The following is a 17,059-nucleotide window of genomic DNA, read 5'->3' on the forward strand; positions in this document are numbered from 1 at the left end:
TAACAATTCCACACGCCCACTCCAATTTGGCTGCAATCAACGCGCTTCCTCCTTCGCCGTGCCAAAAGTGCTGCAGAGGAGGGCGGGCGGGCTGCGACCTGCACCAGCGCCGGTGACACGCAGGCCTCCTGGAACGCACCTGCACCCTAAGGACACGTAGCCGACCTCCCCATGAGCAGCAGGGTCACATCCCTGTGGCCAGGCATGCCACGAGATCTGGGGAGCAGCCAGCGAGCACCGCGGTGTGCACGCCCTTGCGAGGCAGGAGGCTGCCCTAAGGGATGAGGAGCTGTGGGCAGGAGCGGTGCTGGCTGTTGAGGCAGCTGGGCGCATCCGGCCCCGCCGTGCCGAGGATGTGGTTGTGGCTGCTCGGCCGCATTCCCCCTGACCTGGCACCACGGGACTCAGGAACGAGCTGAGGGAGGAGCAGGTTCAGCAAACAGCTTGCCACCGGGACCTGCCCGCACCGCAGCCTGAGCGTGACTCAGGAGGGCTGGGCGCTGGCCCAAGGTGCAGCCCAGGGGGAAATGGGGGCATTGTCCCTTCCCCAGCCCCACCGCACATAGTCTGTGGGCTCACACCATGGGCCTGGCCCCAAAAATCCCACAGGTACCACCCATGCTCCAGCCCTGGCTCTCCCCATGTCTCCCCGACCTGGGTGGCTGGAGCTTCCTTACTGCAGGTACCCACAGGGATTGTTGTGCTGGATAGGCCTAATCTTGGGGATTTTTAGCTGCCAGAGCAGTGGGAAACAGGTCTCCCTTGTCCCTTCCCTGGCTCTGCCCTTGAGTCACTTTGCAGCCATGGGCCGGGCACGGCTGCCCTGTGGTTTATCTGCCTGATTAACTTATGGCAATATTTGTTTAGGGCTTTAGGATCCACACAAGGGACTATAGAAACATTTCCTATTGCGCACGAGTTCCTGAGGTGCCGCGTTTCAGCCTCCTGCAAAGGTCAGGTAGAGGGAAACTCCTTGGGGGTTAACTCAGCGCCAGCCCGGGCTGTTCGGCTGAAGTTCCCCTGCCACCCATGCATGCCTCAGACGTTGGGGTCACCCAGCTGAATCTCAAAACCAAAGCAGAACCTTCCCCTACAAAAAATAAAAAAAGTAGAATAAAAAAAAGAGAGAAAGAGAAAAATTATATCCCGTACAAAACTACCCTGTACTCAATAAAGTTTATTTTTCAAGCTTGGCTTTGGAGCATTCACAATACAACTGTAATAGAAGCCTTAGCAAGAAAATGAGCACATCACAAAATAGTCTATGTCACGTCTGAAATACAAAAATCGAAGTCTTTGTATAAAACATTCAGACACGCGATTGATAGATGGATACAGTCCTTTATTCTTTTTTTTTTTCTTTTTTCACCTCTCCATTTATTCCAGAAAAAACTTTCGTAAAAAAAAATTCATTGCTTCTTTTGGAATAAATCTTTAAAATCATTTCTTTTAAAACGCGTCTTTTGTTTGTACAACACGAGTTAAATATATTATCGGTATTCTGCAGATGAATCACACCAGAGAACATTCACAGTACGTGTATCCTGGCCACTTGGGTAGATTTCTCCTGCTGTACGACAAGCGTGGTGCAGAGGAGGAAGGCAGGCAATGAAGAGACCAGAAAGGAGGCGTCAGAGCTTTTGTGCCCAGTGCCTTTTTCCCACCTGCCTTTACCTCTCCAGCCCCTGGGAGCTCCGGGCTCCTGCTTTACGCCAGCCCGGCTTCCGACTGAAGATAAGCCATGGGAAAAACAAAATCAAACAAAAAACATGTGAGAAGCTTGGGAAAATGGCCTTGTTATTTTCTTTTCTTTTTTTTTTTTCATCGTGTGTAAGGGAGAGGAAAAAAAATCCCCTTATTTTGTTCTTAGTCTCCACGATACAATGCAGGTTTGTTATTTAAAATCTTGCCATAGATCTGCAAAGGGCTGGGCCAGGAAAGGCGTGAGCGTGTGTGTGGAGAGAGTGACATGCAGCCGCGCTGCCCCAGAGTTTTATTGTTGCCCTGTAACGTGGACCTTGCTTTGCACATTACTTACGTTTCTTTAACCAGCTATCAGCTGGAGAGATGCAATAACAGGCCCTTTCCTGAGAGCACAGCCAAAACTCCATTTTCCACAATAACTGGTAAAAAAAAAAAAAAACAGGCAAGAAAAAAATGTCTGGAAGACAAAACAACAGCTTCCTTTTGTCAAAACTCCCAATCGGCGATGGGTGCCAGCTACTCTGCAAAGTGGCGGCCGGGAGAACCCACGAAATGACAAAAATTCCAGCGAGCCACAGACATTCCCAGCATTTTCATCAGCGCTACTTTAAACATCCATCTCCGGAGCCGGCTGGCGCTCCCGGCGCAGGGAAGGGCTGCCCGTGGGGAGCTGCGGCAGGAGGGGGCGAGCGCTGCAGGTCCCTCCCCAGGAACCTGGGGGCTCTCCAGCCTCACAAACCCAGCCGGACCCCCCCCTCCTGCCCTCGGGGGGCTGTGACTCCTCTCCTGGAGGGGATTTGGCCTCCTGGCAGCGGGCAGCGCGTGGCAGGAGCGCGGGCATCACACGGCGGCCGCCACATGCAGGCAGGGCAGCGGCGGGCGCTCGTAACTCAAACCTTGCTCGGTGGGGTACCAAATATTTACGCACGCTATCGTCCTCCTGAATCGGAATCAAATGCCCTCTAAAGGCAGCGGGACAAAAGGGATTATCTGAAATTTGGGCTGCTAGCAGTGCGCGGGGCTAATAAATAACAGCGCCTCCACACAAAGAGCTCCTCTGGGGAGGATTTGTAAGAGGAAAGGCAAAGGCTGTGAAAGGATAAACAGCAGCTAGCAGGCCCTTTGTCTTCGGTATCTGATCCCAGATAAGGCAGCCCTGTCTACGGTCAGTGCTGGGCTTTTCCCAACCTTTCTCTCCAGCCACTGCCCTGGGTGACCTTGCCGCTCGGCGGGATGCCTGTCCTATGGGGCGAGCACTGCTGGGACTCATTTCCCAGGGGCTCAGCTTTCAGGCAAGAAAACTTCCCAAAGACAAGTCAAGCACATCTTGAATGGGGTTCCTGAGAGCAGGAGGAGAGGGTTGCTGCTCCCTGGCTCCGATCTGTGCTCAGGGACCCAGGCACACCAGCACCCTTCAGCCAGGTACCTGCAGGTACCCACAGGCAGGGGCACAGGGGATGCGGTGCCCGTGAGCTGGCCGCCAGCTGAGTGGCCAATTTCGGGCCAGGAGCTGGCATTTCTGCACCACGGATCCCTGCCATGCCGAGGAAACTTCCATCTAAATGCTTTTGTGAAAGAAAAGGTGACACCGTGAGAGTTGAGACTTACTCCAGCCAACATTTCCCTCTGCGAGCCTGCCTACCGACAAGCCCCTTGCAGCAGGAGCAGGGTGTAGGAAACCAGGCAAAACCCTGCCCTCACATCAGGGCGAAATGCGTCACTGGTGGCTGATGGCTATTCATGCTCTTCCCTATCAAATGGAAACAATTAATGAACTATTCAGCCTGCTGTATGCTGGACATACCGAGAAGGGAACCGAGCAGGGATGGGCAAACCTCAAACAATGCAGACGTCTGGATGCTTGTCTAGGACAAACCCGACTTAACAGCTTTGGTCTGATGGGGGGAGCGCAGGGGGTGTCGCGGCGAGCACTGGCACGGGGAGGAGGCGCCTCCGGAAGCCCCGGGGTCTCCTCCTTTATCCTCACGCTTTGCATTCGCAGAGGATCACAGAAGAAATCCCGCACGCATGGCAGAGTGGAAAGGAAAGAGAGCTCCGAGTGCTCGGTGGGGAGGCAGCGGCGTGCAGCAGTCAGCGGCGTCCCCCGAGCGCTGCTCTCCCTGGCAGGGCGGCAGGTTAGGACATGGGCACGTCCCGCCGGGCCCAGCACCAGTCACAGCACCCACCAGAGAGTCCCAGCCGTGTCCAAGGGCTTGAGGACCCATGGGTGGGAGGACCGGTCATCAGGGAGAGCCACGAAAGGGACGTGGATATCAAACAGAGAGGAGACCTCCCGCAGTGCTCGCACACCTGAAGACATTTCAGGCTGGTGGCAGGCTGCGGGGAAGAGGTGCAGCAGGGCTTCCTTGCTCAGGCTGGGTTTGGCAGGCTCCCGATGTGCTCAGTTTGGCACCAGGAGCAGCCCTCGGCCAGCCGAGTGCGCTCAAATCTCCGCACGCGCCTCGGTCCCGCAGCGGCCGTCTGAGCCAGGGCTGCTGCGACGTGGTGCTGGCTACGCACGGCGAGGCCAGGCAAGAAGGTTCGAGGGATGATTTGCTTCTCCCCGGGTCTATTTCTGGTCCCCACAGCTGAGCTGTGGGAGGTTTGGCACCTCTCCCCCTTCCTCCGGGTAGAAAAGCACTGCAGTGGGTGTGCGCAACACTTGGGTGCGGCGAGGCTGCGCGGCTCGGCTCCGCCGCGGGGCTCAGCGCTGGCACGGGGGCAGACGCGCTCCTGAGACGGCGCTGGGAGTGGTGTCCTGTCCTCGGAGCCGAAGCGGGGAACGCAGTGGTGGCAAGGACAGGGGGATGCTGGGGGAGGCAACGCGAAGCCCTCTGCTCCGGCTGCTCCCCCCTTGTCAGGATCCAGGTACTGAAGATGGGCAGAGAAGAAGAGGTTGCGCAGGCAGAGGCAAGGGCGCAGGAGGAGGGGGCTGCCCCGGGCTCGTGCTTCAGCTGCGGTCTCTCCGGTGCCGGGCTGGGCGATGCCCCAGCTCGTAATGTGACTGCACGGCGTCTCTCCGAGGCATGGGGGTGCAGAGCAGGTTGTCTGAGCAAAGGTACATCTTCACAAATGCCTGCCTGAGCCGAACGTGATGCAGCTTTGCAGACACCACCCTCTGCTCACCAAACCTCCCTGTGCCCAGCTCAGCCCCGCGCGCAGCGAGCGGCTCCCCCAGGGCAGGGCACGATCCTGGGCAATGCCAGGGCAGCTGCTCACTGCAGCACCTGCAGGGAAGGTGGCAGCTCGCGTCCGGCAGGGGCAACGTGAGAACAAGTGGGGGAAAAGGCCACAGGTCCACCAACAGCGGCTGCTGGGGGCTGTGGGGACAGGTGGGGAGAGCCTGTGGCCAAGGGCGCTTCATCAGCATCGTCCTGCTGGGGTCGGCAGTGCTGCAGTGGGGCGGGTGGGAGCGTGTTGCCATCTCCTTTCTCAGTGCTCTGATCTCCATGGTGACGAGGGGAACACGAGGTCCGGGTTTAAAATATGCTCTGCCGCCTGTTCTTCCCTCGGGCTGAGGAAGACAGAGAGACGAGGGTCAGGCAGGTCAGACGTGAGTGGTGCTCGGTGGGCACCAAGCCCTGCGGTGCTCCATGGGTTGAGAGCCCGAGGTCGTGTGAAGGAGGGAGCTGTGCCCCAGGGCACCTAGGTGTGACTTAGGTACCAACAGGTGATGAGTGAGGATGCTTCAGAGGTAACTTGTGGACTAAAGCAGGGAACAGGTTTGGTTTTCTCTTACGTGGGTACCCACTGGGAGTAACCCCAGTGCCAGCGCAGCCTGTGGTACCATCCAGGACTGGAGTCAGTGCCGCTTCCCCAGACCTACCTGACTGCTGAAAGGCTGAGCCTCGGTAGCCAGGGTCCTTCTGAAGCTGGATCTCCTTCAGGGAGAAGATGGAGACATCTGGGCAGAGGGGGCAGAGAGAGAGGGGTCAGTCCGGCCGGCTGATGGGATGGGGCGAGCAGGAGGGAGGGCAGTGCAGCGCTGCGCCTCTGCAGAGCCTTCCTCTTGGGCTCATCCCTGCTCTAAGTCACCCTGCCCCAAAACACTTCTGTTCTCGCAGCCCCCAGGCTCCCACCCCACCCTGCTGCAGCAGCGCTCGGCTCCTCTGAGCAAGCAAAGGCAAGCAGCAACCGAAAAGACCTGGCTGCAAACCACCACCCTCAGGCTGCCAACCACAACCCCCAGGCCGCACAGCCGCCTTGCTCCACGTCCCCTGGGCCGAGGGCAGCACACGCTTACTGTCAGGCAGGAGGTGCACCCGCTCGCCCAGGCTCTTGAAGTAAGGGTGCCGCAAGGCTGCCTCCGCCGAAATCCGGCTCTTGGCTTCGTACTGCAGAAAGACCCAGAGAAAGGCGGTTACATTCACACTGCGCGTGCAAAATGGCATTTGGTGGGGTGTGTACCACACAGGGTGTGTGTACACCGGTGTGCCTGCATACGCCGTGCACACACCTGTGCGAGGTGTGCGCCTAAGCAGTTTCACGTGCTGCCTGGGTGACGGCGCGTCCAAACGCTGTGCACACCACTGGGGCACGCAGGCAGCCACCAGTGCTGTTGGCATGGGCACAAGGGACACCACACACGGTGTGACCATGGGAGTGCACTGCCCACATCACACCTATCTGGTTTTTGTGCCAGAGGACAGCGGGTGAAGGATGGCTCACCACCCTGGTGGGAAGTGGTTTGGGACAGCATCCACCAGACTGCTGCTGTACAGACAGGGCTCATTCTGCACTCGCAGCCCCTCTCCTGCCTGACTCCGAAATCAGCACGAAGGCAGCCGGAGCACTTCGCGCCACCAGAGCCCCTCGGCAGCCACCTGGGCCGCTCTACCACTTACCAGAAGGAGGTTCATCAGCAAGTCAATGCCTTCTGATTCCAGCCTGAGGAAAGGAGGAAATAAAAAGTGGAGCATTACTGCACCCAGGACACGTTGTCAGAGTCCCTGCAGGGGACACGGGGCAGCTGGGACCTCCGGCACGTGGCTGCATTCAGCTGCTGCCAGCACCACATCGAGGAGATGACAGCGGTGTCCCCAGCTTCCGTTTACACCCCATGCAAGCCCACCGTGCCTTCTGCGTTGGTGCTGCGGGAGGTACCTTGGGGCGTGATTTATTAGCGGCTGGGCTCGGTACTGCGTGAAGTTGTAAGCCTTAAACTCCTCGTTGGATGTTATTCCCGGCCACGTGTCTTCTGTTGGGGTTCCTGGGAGGGGGAGAGAGGGAAACCTGTCGTGCTCACCAGCTGTGGGGCCAAGAGCCATGGCAGCCCCCTGCAGCCCCCTGCACCCCCAGCACCCTCTGCCCCCGGCCGGCAGCGCCGTGCCAGCTCCCCCGCGGGCGGCCGAGGCTGCGCCCCGGCCCCGCTGCCACAGTCAGCCGCTGCCCTCAAGTGGGCGTTTGGGAGACAGCAGAAGACTCACCCAGCAGCCTGAAGATCAAGTGCAGCTCTTCCTTCACCGTGGAGCCGGGGAACATGGGCCGGCCAGTGACCATCTCGTAGTGGATGCAGCCAACACCCCTAAGCGCAGCAGGAGCGGTGGCGTTAGTGAGGGAGAAGCCCCAAGGATGCCCCCACAAGCAGGACTGGGGCTGCTGGGGAAGGGAAATCAGCTCTGACACGAACAGCAAGGAGCCCCAGGGGATGCAGAACACAGCCTGGCATCAGGAAGAGCCCACCACCCTCTGGGCACCCAACGCTGTGGGCACGTGCGGCGCCGCACCACCAACGGGATGGCAACACCCGACGCGGGGGCTCGGAGCCCCTTGGGACACTCAGCTGGCAGCAGTGGCTCACCACATGTCAATGGGCGTGGAGTACTCCGTGGAGCCCAGCAGGACGTCGGGGGGCCGGTACCACAGCGTGACCACCTCGTTGGAGTAGGTTTTGGTGGGGACCGACTTGGCTCTGGCCAGCCCTGAGGACGAGAGGGGTGGGCATGAAGGAGCGGCGCCTTCTTGCGGGGCCGCGTTTTCCCCAGAGGTGCTTCGAACTCTGCCAGGTAGAAAGCAGCAGCCAGGCAGAGCCAGCTTCAGGAGCACACACAGAATTGTGGGGGGGTCCTGAGCTGCTCATGCAGGTCCCCCCCATCCCTCCCCGCTCCAAGCTGCTGCCAGAGACCGCGCGGCCTCTGCCTCTCCCCTGCCCCACCGACCGAAGTCAGCCAGCTTGAGCTCTCCCCTCTCGTTGATGAGCAGGTTCTGGGGCTTGAGGTCTCGGTGCAAGATCTTCCTCCCGTGGCAGTAGGCCAGGCCCCGCAGCAGCTGGAACATGAAGATCTGCGGGGGCAGAAGGGGTTGGCGCTCAGCCCTGGGGCACAGGCAGCAAGAGGCCAAGGGACTCCCAGACTTATGGCCGGGGAAGACCCCTGGAAGCTGGAGACACCTCATAGAGATGTTCAGGCCTGGCTCACCTTCACGTTGTGCACATTCATCAGGTTCCCGCAGTTATCGAGGTACTGTTTGAGGTCATTGTCCTGCAACGAGAAGCACCCATCGGCCTCTCCGTCCCCTGGCCCCCTGCTACCCGCCTGCAGGAGCGCAGCGCCCCCCGGGACCCACCAGGTACTCGAAGACGAGGGTGAGGGAGCGCTCCGTGTGGATGATGTCGTGCAGGGTGACGATGTTGGCGTGCTTGAGGTTCTTCAACAGCGACACTGGGGGAAGCAGAGGTGGGTTGGGGCATCAGGACCCGGGCACCACGATGGTGGGACGCCCCTGGTCCACCCGCACCGAGCCAGCGGGGGGCCCGGCACTGCTCACCAGGGCCGTGATCAGGGAGAGCCCCCCCGTGCCCTCACCTTCCCGGATGGCCGTGCAAGGCGCCCCTTCCTCGTGCTCCAGGCGGATCTCCTTCAGCGCAACGAGGTTTTCTGTCAGCTTGCTGCGCCCCTTGAAGACGGTGGCGTAAGTGCCCTGGGGGAGAGGGAGGAAATGGAGGGCATGCGGGCCATTTATCGGGGTGGCACAATGGTGACATACTCTGTACCATTTGCAGAAAGGATAATTTGAAGCTAAAGGGCTCAAGCCCATAGCAAGACTTGGTCTGAACAGTGCTAGGTATTAAAGATATTTGGCTCCAGTCTGCCCTTCAGCGGTCCTTCTAACCTAATTTAAATCCTTGAGGGGGTTTCAGCATCTCCTTACCTCTCCCAGTTTGTCCAATTTAACATAGGTCTCCAGCTTCCCGAACCCGATATCCGACTGTAAGAGAAAAAGTAACACATCACTGGGAGGGATCTCCTCCAGGGAAGGATGAGCGCCCAAGGACGCGGGGCCATGATTATTTCAGAGGCAGATTGATCGAGGCAGGTGACTGCACGATGTGGATTTGTGTCCTGCAGAAGCGGTGCAGGCGAGCATGAGATCCTTCAGAAAACCTCCACAGCCGATCGCAAAGAGCTGATGATGCCCTTTCCATCGGAGAAGCCCGGTGGGATCCTGCGGCCAGCACCCAGCCCTTTTCTTGAGTGCTTTCCTACGTGCTGCTCTGTACTGTAACTCCCCTCACTTCTCTGCTCCTCAAATCAAGCGTGAAAGGGACATTTCCCCATTTGGAACAGTGACTTGTTAATGTATTGCTGGGACCTGCTCTCCTGTACCCAGTGAAAGAAAGGGCAACCACCACAAGGCAAGGGCTTTAGGTTTCACTCCTAGCAGACCCCTTACGCTGCACTTCTCTGTGGGCACACAGACACCTCCTCGGTTAGTCCGGGTCATTCACGTGCCAAGGCAGGGGACGGTTCCCAGCACTACAGGCCCAAAGCCCAGGGAAATCCTAGCTCCTGAAGCTTAAATAACAAACCCTGCCGTTCTCTCCTCCCTCCCCACAACAGGCACACCAGATCTGAAGACACCTGCCGACACCTCGCCACTGTGACCGTGCCACTGAGCGCTCCGGGGCAGCAGGACACGCGCGTGCACATTTGCAAACAGGACACCAGGTTTGTGCGCCTACATATGCTGATGCTCTGCAGTAAAGAAACTGAAATGCCAGCGTTAATGCAAAGGCTAATTCATTATTTATCGGCATTTGCATTTCAACCAGCAGAGGCTCCAGCACTCGTGGCACTGCAGGAGGTTTCCACCTCCTCCCCTTGGAAGGAGCGGGGCTGGGAAGGGCGCCAGGTGTGCGCAGAGCTGGGTGAAGGAATGCACAGGCCTGGGGATTTGCACAGCAGCGCACGGATTGGCACATGTAGGGGTGGCATGGGGAAAGGATGAGTGTGTGCATACGCACAGGGGCAAATGTGCACGGGGCACATGGCAACGTGTATTGCTGGGAGTGCGCAGAGAGGGATTTGCAGCGTGTGTCTCAGTACAAGGGAGCTTGCACAGGGGGACGTGCCCGTGTAGGTGGGTGGCAACCGGCACGTGCATCTGCTGGCTGCTGTATGCACAAAGCGAGGTGCTGTGCCCGCACTGCTTGCTCTGCACACAGAGACTTACGAGGGAAGCCCGCCGGGACATCCTGCTGAGGGGCTTGGGGAACTCCGGGCTCTCCATCTGCAGCTTCTGCAAGAACTCGGGGGGCAGGCGGATGTCCATGGGCAGGGAGAGGCGCTTGCTGACATCCTGCGGAGAGGGGCGGGAGAGTAGGTGATGAAAGCACCTGATGAAAGAGACTTCCAAGGGGCAGTGCCCTCTATCCAGAGCTGACATCAGTGGCAAAGAAATGGGGGCAACACCCCTGGGTCAGGGGAAGAGGGAAGGTGTGTGCACGGGGATGCGCTCGGGGCTTTGTCTGGTACCATGGACATGCTGAGCGCACCTGCGAGGGCATCAGGGCTCTGAGCAAGGGCATCAGGGCTCTAAGACCACCAGATCCCCATGAATCGAGCACTGGCTCTTCCAGCCAGCAGGCAGGTAACAGCCAGAACTGGCCACGTCCCTCCTGCTCCCCAGCAGCACTTGCCTCCATGGAGAAGCGGCGCTGGTTGTTGTTGCGGTAGCGCACGGCCATCGGGGACTGGCCTTCCACCTCGGAGGGGGAGATGGGGGCCGTGTCGGCTCGGAAGTCCCTGCCCAGGTGCTCCAGCTGCAGGTGCCCTTGAGCCAGGTCTGAGGACAAAGAGAAAGGAGAGCGAGCTGCTGGAGTGGCAGAAGTACCACCACGGCCCTTGCCTTGATGGAAAGGGAACAGGGCAGGGAGGTCCAGAGATGCTCCAGGGCCACGGGAAAATCCTTTTCTGTCTCCACACCCAGAGGCAATACCCGCTGTTTGCTACAGGCTCCTGGTGCATGGGTCAGCATTCATCTCAGCTTCCCAGCCTTATCTTCACTAACGTCACCTTAGACAAAACGTGACGTGCTATAGGGACATCTAGGAGCCTGACCGCGGCTCTGGATCTGGCAGTCATTTATTGCAAAACAAAACACTGCGAGCTTTCCTGCCCCAACCTGCTGCACTTAGCCAGATGTGCCACCATCCTGAGAAACACAAAAGCCCTCTTGAAAACCAAACCAACTTAGAAAAATCGCTCTCCTCTTGGGACTCCGGGTGTGAAGCCTCATCAAGCCCAAGAAACCCTGAAAGGAGCAAAAAATCAGAACAAAATAAGCCATTGAGCTCCCTTTGGCCTCCAGTTTGAGGCTTGCACTTAAAGCTCCTCACTTGGTAATTAACGGCTGGCTGGTAGGAAGTGGGTTCCCTGATTCATGGGGAGGCAGCACTAACTGGGCTTACTGGGACAGAGGAGGCAGCACTAACTGGGTGTGCTGGGATGGAGGAGGCAGCGCTCTGTAGGCTGCACGGAGGCCATCCCTCCCTGCTATGCCTAGCGCAGATTTCGGTGCCCGATCGCGGCGTGCTCGGACAGCCAGCGATGATCTCACTGCTGAGGACGGGCGAGGGAGGGCTGGGACCTGGCCGCACGTTGCTCATCTGATGGATGAGAGGTGGCAGGCAAGTGACCTGGGAAAAGATGTGGTTTCCTGCCATGGGCATGGGGGAGAAAGGGACCTGCGAACTGAGGGACGTGGGGTGCCCTCTACAAACAGCCCGCACCCACGGGAGGGGTGCAGCCCATGCCAGGGGTCCCCCAGCACCTGAAACCATTCCAGGAGATTTTGTATGGGTGGGCAAGGAGGCACAGAGACGTCCCTTCTCCCAGCACTGCTGCGGGGCTCTGGTCCCTGTCCCTTTCTGGCCATCTGTCTGTGCAGGAGCAGCTAGGAAACCTACCCTGAATTAAGCACAGGTACAGAATTAGCATGTATCAATTAAACTGGATCAAAGCTTTTTAGCTTGTTCACCTCCTAAGCAAATTATCTGAAACAAAACCAAAGGCCATTTAACATCTGACCAAACAGAGTTCAACTAATCCACTTTAAAAGATAGCTTGGGTGAATTTGTGCTGGTTCCTCGAGCCCAAAGATGTTCCTCGAGCCCAAAGCCTGGTAAAAGATGCAGCCTGTCCCCAAAAGGCACAAGGTCTGTCCAGACCAGCAGCCCACCAGCTCTTCATCCACAAAAGCACCCACGGCAAAGCCCAAAGGCAGGACAACAAACCGGCCTCCCAGCGCATGTGCAGGGCAACAGGACACGAAAATGCTGCAAATTACCACAAGATGAAAACAGCACCTAAAACTACACCCAGGACTCGCAGGGATGAGGGGAATGGTGACCTGGGGCCAGAGGCAGGCTGGAAGTGCCAGCCCAGCCCTAACGGTGTCCCTGACCCCGGGTCCCGCAGGGCTGGTGCTGCCCTGGGTGCCCAGGACCTCTCCGGATGCTCACGGGAGGGGCCGTGGGCGTGCAAACCGAGGGCCTGTCTGGTTCTGCTCGGCGTTTCACGTGGCTTGCAGCGAGCCCTGACACCCTGCGAATAATGAGGCTGCATGGGATATCAAAGCAAATTAAAGCGAGACCGCAGACACGGCGGCTGCCTTTGACGAGCCTCCTGCCTTTTTTTTTAATAAATATATTTACACACTGTCTCTGCCAAAACAAGCTTTGATCTCCCAAGGAAAGGGGCCAGAACCCTTCACTCCTTGCCTGACTTATAACTTTTAATTACTTTGCTAAGTGTGAACTCTCCTCTCAAAGCTCTGTTGCACTCATGAGGCAGGGCTGCACGCAGATCTGGGATTATTCATCCTCCTTCCTCCTCCTCATCCTCACTTCTTTGTGGCCGTGCGCTCCAGAGGCCAGATCTGGCTCTGATTTATGCTGTTTGACCTGGGAGTTACGCCGGCTTCGCAGCCCTTTTCTGGCCTCAGAGGACGGACCAGGCCGTGGCTGTTCTGGGGCAAAACAGCTCCGGAACAGGCACGAGCTGGTGCTGAGCACCACGAGCCCTTATCAAAGCAAGACTCAGCACCTCTGCAGATCCGGAGCACAGAGGGTGCCTGGGGAAGGGCAGGAGGGAAGGAAAGTCCCCTTGCCTTCAGCCTCCAGGGGAGCTGGAGCAGCCACGGTGAGGTAGATGCAGAGATGGTGCTGGCTCTTGTCGAGGTTCAGACGCTGCCCAGGGCCCAGCCCGGGCTCTCCATAACCCAGGATCTTTCCTCCACCCGAGCAGAGGCCGTGGTGGTGCCCAGGGCAGAGGCACGGCGGGGTGGGGGCACTCAGGACACCCCAGCGGGCTGCCGGAGCTCCGAGCCCAGCACCCCTTCCCTCTGGGCATCGCCAGGCTCTGCCAAGGTGACATTGCCCGCGACAGGATGTGTCCGTGCCGGAAAGCTGTTTGCTTTTCCATTTGCTGGCTCTGCTTCTCCCGGACCTCCCTTTATCGGCCTCCGCGGCCGGCAGCGAGGTCGTGGGAACTGGAGGCTGGGGAGGACGGGGCTGGGGACTGCCCATCGCAGACCCTGGTGGTGTCCTCCCACGAGGTGTCCTCGCCTTGTCCCCCTGCCAGAGCAGCTCTGCACGTGCGGAGCATCTCACGGGCAGTCTGCTGCTCCTCCCCAGGGACGGGGACACGGACAGGCCACCCGAGCGCAGGGCCCGCAGATGGCCGTGACCTCTGAGTGCTGATAACCTCTGATTTCTGATGCTGGGGGGGAAATAAAGCCTGCAAACGACTCCCCGAGGGGTTGTGCGAGGTGATGAAAGAAAAATCCCACTGTGCTGATCTGTGCTGTGAGCAGTGCCCTTCGTGTGCCCCCCTCCAGCCCAGGCAGCTCCCACGAGCTCCAAGCCCCCAAGGCAAACCCCACAGAAGAGCAGCTTGTACGTAAATCCCATTCTCATCCCCTCCAGCACCCCCAAAGTGATCCTGCTCCCCTACACAACCAAAGCACTCCCCACCAAGGCTCCCCAGGCACACGGCTGTGGGGGGAGCGCTCCCGGCTGCGAGGAGAGGGGCACAAAACAGCCAGGAGATGTCTCAGACAGATGTGGTTATTGGGGCTCTCCAAAAACAGCCGCAGCAGTGGGATTAAGGGCGCTGTGGGGGTGACCCCTGGGGGCTGTTTACACCCCGGGGAAACTCAGGCAAGAGGGAGGGAGCGCTGGGCACGGCGGGCAGGGGGCTCAGCTGCAAAGTGGGGCTGTGCACGGGGGACACCAGGACGTGGGGTGTCCCCGTGGAGAGCGAGGTGTTGGGATGGCACCGGGGGTCCCACAGCCCTGCTGTGCTCCCAGCTCCACGCAGGATGATCTGATCACACCGTGGCACTGCCTAGTGCCGGCCCAACTCTTCCCAACTCTCAGTCCCGCTCTGACTTTGCTCTTTTCCTTTCCCACCTACTTCAGGAGCGACACCGAAAGCCCGAGGACAGGCAGATGCTGCGCGCGCTGCTTTGCTGTGCAAGGACAAAGGAGGTGCCGTGACCAAAGCCTCGTTACAGCAGCAGAACGGGGAAATCGCCTCTTCGACAGCCTCAGCTGGCACGGCGGAGATAACGAGCCCGGGCTCAGCCATCCCAGGGCCGAGGTGCCCCGAGGGAGGCAACAGCAGCAGCAGCTGTCAGCGCCTGGCGGTTTCTTAGCCTCGCACCATTTTATCCTCACGGCTTCTGAGCATCTAATTAAGGGCTCAAGTCTAATTATAGCCCCGGCTGCTTGCTAGGGTGTGAGGGGCGGTGTGTGCATGTGAGGAGCAGGGAAGGAGGATGCGGAGAGATGCTGCGGAGGGTGGCTGGGGTGTCTGGAGGGGTATGAGGGGTGCCAGGAGCCGCAGGGGTGAGGAAAGGCAGCTCAGCGTCGGGTTACTGCATCTCTGCTTTGGAGCAGGCTCGCTGGCAGAGACAAGCCCTCCCTGCTGGGCCAGCCACGAGTGCCAGGCAATTACATCACGGCCTCGGCCCCTGCTTGCAGCAAAAGTTTCTAGCAATTGTGGCTGCAGGGTGAGGGGAAAAAAACAACAACAACAAAAAACACGAACGTGACCCGAGCGGAGCCCAGGGCAGTGACACACGAACATGAACGGGCTGGCCCGGACAGAGCTGCTTTTGGCTAGGAGGCAGCAGCAAGCCCACGACGCGCTCGCCGGGGGCGGTTCAGCCTTGCACCCGCAGCAGCGAATCGCCCCCCGGCTGGCTCAAGCCCAGCTCCGTCGGGTTTCCCAGCGCCGCCTGCCAGCAGCTCGCCCTGCCCGCCCCAGCACGGCCGCCCCGCTGCGATCTGCTGGGGCTCCTGCCCGCAGCGCTGCCTCTCCCTTGCTGAACCCGCAGCAGCCAGCCCAGCCTGCCCCAGCCTGCCGTGAGCGCTGCTCAGCACCGCTCGGGGAAGGGACGAGCACCGCCGCGCTCGCAGGGCTCCCGGCCCTCAACCTCTCCTGCACCGTGGAAACTGCACCCCGAAGGAGAAGGCTGCGGGTCCGGGAGGAAGCTCAGAGAGCCCCAGGTGCACCCCACGTGCACCCTAGGAGCCCCAGGTGGACAGACAGCAAGGTCTCTGGATTTGGTGGCAGCGGGTGCTGGCAGCCCCGGGGGGCTCGAGCACCGCCGTCACTTTGGGGCGGGCAGGAGGAGATCCCACGCTTTCACGCTCTCCACCTTAACCACAGATGTGTCATTCCTCTCCGCTCTGTGCAAATACCTGTCCCTCCTCGAGACTTGCCCTGTGCAGGCATAAATCTCTCTACAGATCAGATTTAATAACAAGGTGTTGCTAATCCTGCCACATGGACGGGGAGAGGAGCGCAGACAAAGGGGCAGCGGCTTTCCATGCGGCCGGCGGCGGGGGCCGGGGGCTCCTTACCTTCATTCCTCTGGTTGTTGAGCTGGTTGAACTGCTCCGTGAACTCCGTCAGCGACTCCTCGATGGTCTCCGTCCGAGGAACCGAGAGCGAGAACCTCCGCTTGAAGTTTTTCATCTTGTTCATTTTACCTCGTGCCCTGAGGGATGGCAAAGCCCTGTGGGGAAGGGGACGGAGCTGGCTGCGGGGTGCGGGGTGGGACAGACCCGCAGCCCCCCAGGCACCGGGGCCGGCAGCACCCAGAGCTGCACGTCCCTGCTAGGATCCCTGGGCATCCTCTGTGCCGGAGCCACCAGGAGAATCAGGAACCTCGTGTCACTGGGAGCTGACTGTGGTCAGGAGGTGCACGGGGCTTTTTCTGAGCTAATTGTCAGAGATGAGCCCAGGGCAGAGCTGTGGACACTGAGTCACGGGTGTCAGCACAGGGCATGCCTTAGAGCTTGCTTGGAAACTCCAGGAATGCCTGGAAAAGGGAAAAACATGACAAAAGCAGAAGGAAAGCAAGAAAGAATAAACAGCGAGAGAAAAGACACCTTCCCAGGCAGTCCGGTCTCCCTGCTCTGCCCTTGCACAAAAAACTTCCCGGGCCAGCAGCAGGGTGCTGGGGGCAGCCAGGACCGGCCGGGGGGTCCCTGCCGGGGGAGATGCTCTGAGCTTGGTCTGCTCACAAGCTCTTCATTGACTCAGATCCGGTACAGGCGCTGGAATCTCCTTAGCTGGAGATCTGATTAGAGCAATAAACCCCTTAAACGAAGAAAACCCTCAAGGGACACATGGCGAAACGTGCTGCGCCCGAGCAGCCCCACGAGCGGGCTGAGGGGGCTGGCTCTGGGCGTCTCCACCTTGCCCTCCTGCCAGGCTCGCCCTGGTGCTGGGAGCGGGCAGGACAAGAGCTGTGTGTGCACGGCCGGCTCCGTAGCACCGGCCCCGCCGCACTCAGGACTTGTTCCTCCTGCCGAGCACAGACCTAGCGAACGGCCATCTCACCCCAGAGGTGCAGACATCGGGGTCTCACCCCCGACCAGCCCTGGCAGCCCCCAACCCACCTCCCAGGGTGTTTCCATTTGACAGCACCGCGCTCCTTTAACACTGCTCTCCTCACCCAGCAGCCCAAGGGAGGATTTTAAGTGGGAAATCAGCCCTCGGGACCCAACGGGCACCCAGAGCTACCCGGAGGGGGGCTCCTTCCTGCACCCCAGCAGCCCCCA

General features: G+C 59.4%; 1 protein-coding gene across 2 annotated transcripts in view; it reads right to left on the reverse strand.

Annotated features, from left to right (window-relative positions):
* Positions 1-1,191: 1,191 nt before the first annotated feature.
* Positions 1,192-17,059, reverse strand: part of CDK18 (cyclin dependent kinase 18) — a 34,012-nt gene continuing 18,144 nt past the window's right edge. For both annotated transcript variants that reach the window (XM_035561460.2, XM_035561458.2), the window contains exons 2-16: positions 15,854-16,008; positions 10,622-10,767; positions 10,156-10,281; positions 8,854-8,910; positions 8,508-8,622; positions 8,269-8,363; positions 8,121-8,183; positions 7,863-7,986; positions 7,505-7,625; positions 7,131-7,228; positions 6,808-6,913; positions 6,549-6,591; positions 5,948-6,038; positions 5,531-5,608; positions 1,192-5,218 (exon numbers count right to left, since the gene is read on the reverse strand). In XM_035561460.2, coding sequence (XP_035417353.1) covers positions 5,184-5,218; positions 5,531-5,608; positions 5,948-6,038; positions 6,549-6,591; positions 6,808-6,913; positions 7,131-7,228; positions 7,505-7,625; positions 7,863-7,986; positions 8,121-8,183; positions 8,269-8,363; positions 8,508-8,622; positions 8,854-8,910; positions 10,156-10,281; positions 10,622-10,767; positions 15,854-15,977 — 1,422 coding nt within the window. In that variant the 5' untranslated portion in view covers positions 15,978-16,008 and the 3' untranslated portion in view covers positions 1,192-5,183. The remainder of the gene's footprint in view (positions 5,219-5,530; positions 5,609-5,947; positions 6,039-6,548; positions 6,592-6,807; positions 6,914-7,130; positions 7,229-7,504; positions 7,626-7,862; positions 7,987-8,120; positions 8,184-8,268; positions 8,364-8,507; positions 8,623-8,853; positions 8,911-10,155; positions 10,282-10,621; positions 10,768-15,853; positions 16,009-17,059) is intronic.

The sequence above is a fragment of the Cygnus atratus genome, chromosome 24 (assembly GCF_013377495.2).
Source record: "Cygnus atratus isolate AKBS03 ecotype Queensland, Australia chromosome 24, CAtr_DNAZoo_HiC_assembly, whole genome shotgun sequence".
Classification (NCBI taxonomy): Eukaryota; Metazoa; Chordata; class Aves; order Anseriformes; family Anatidae; genus Cygnus; species Cygnus atratus.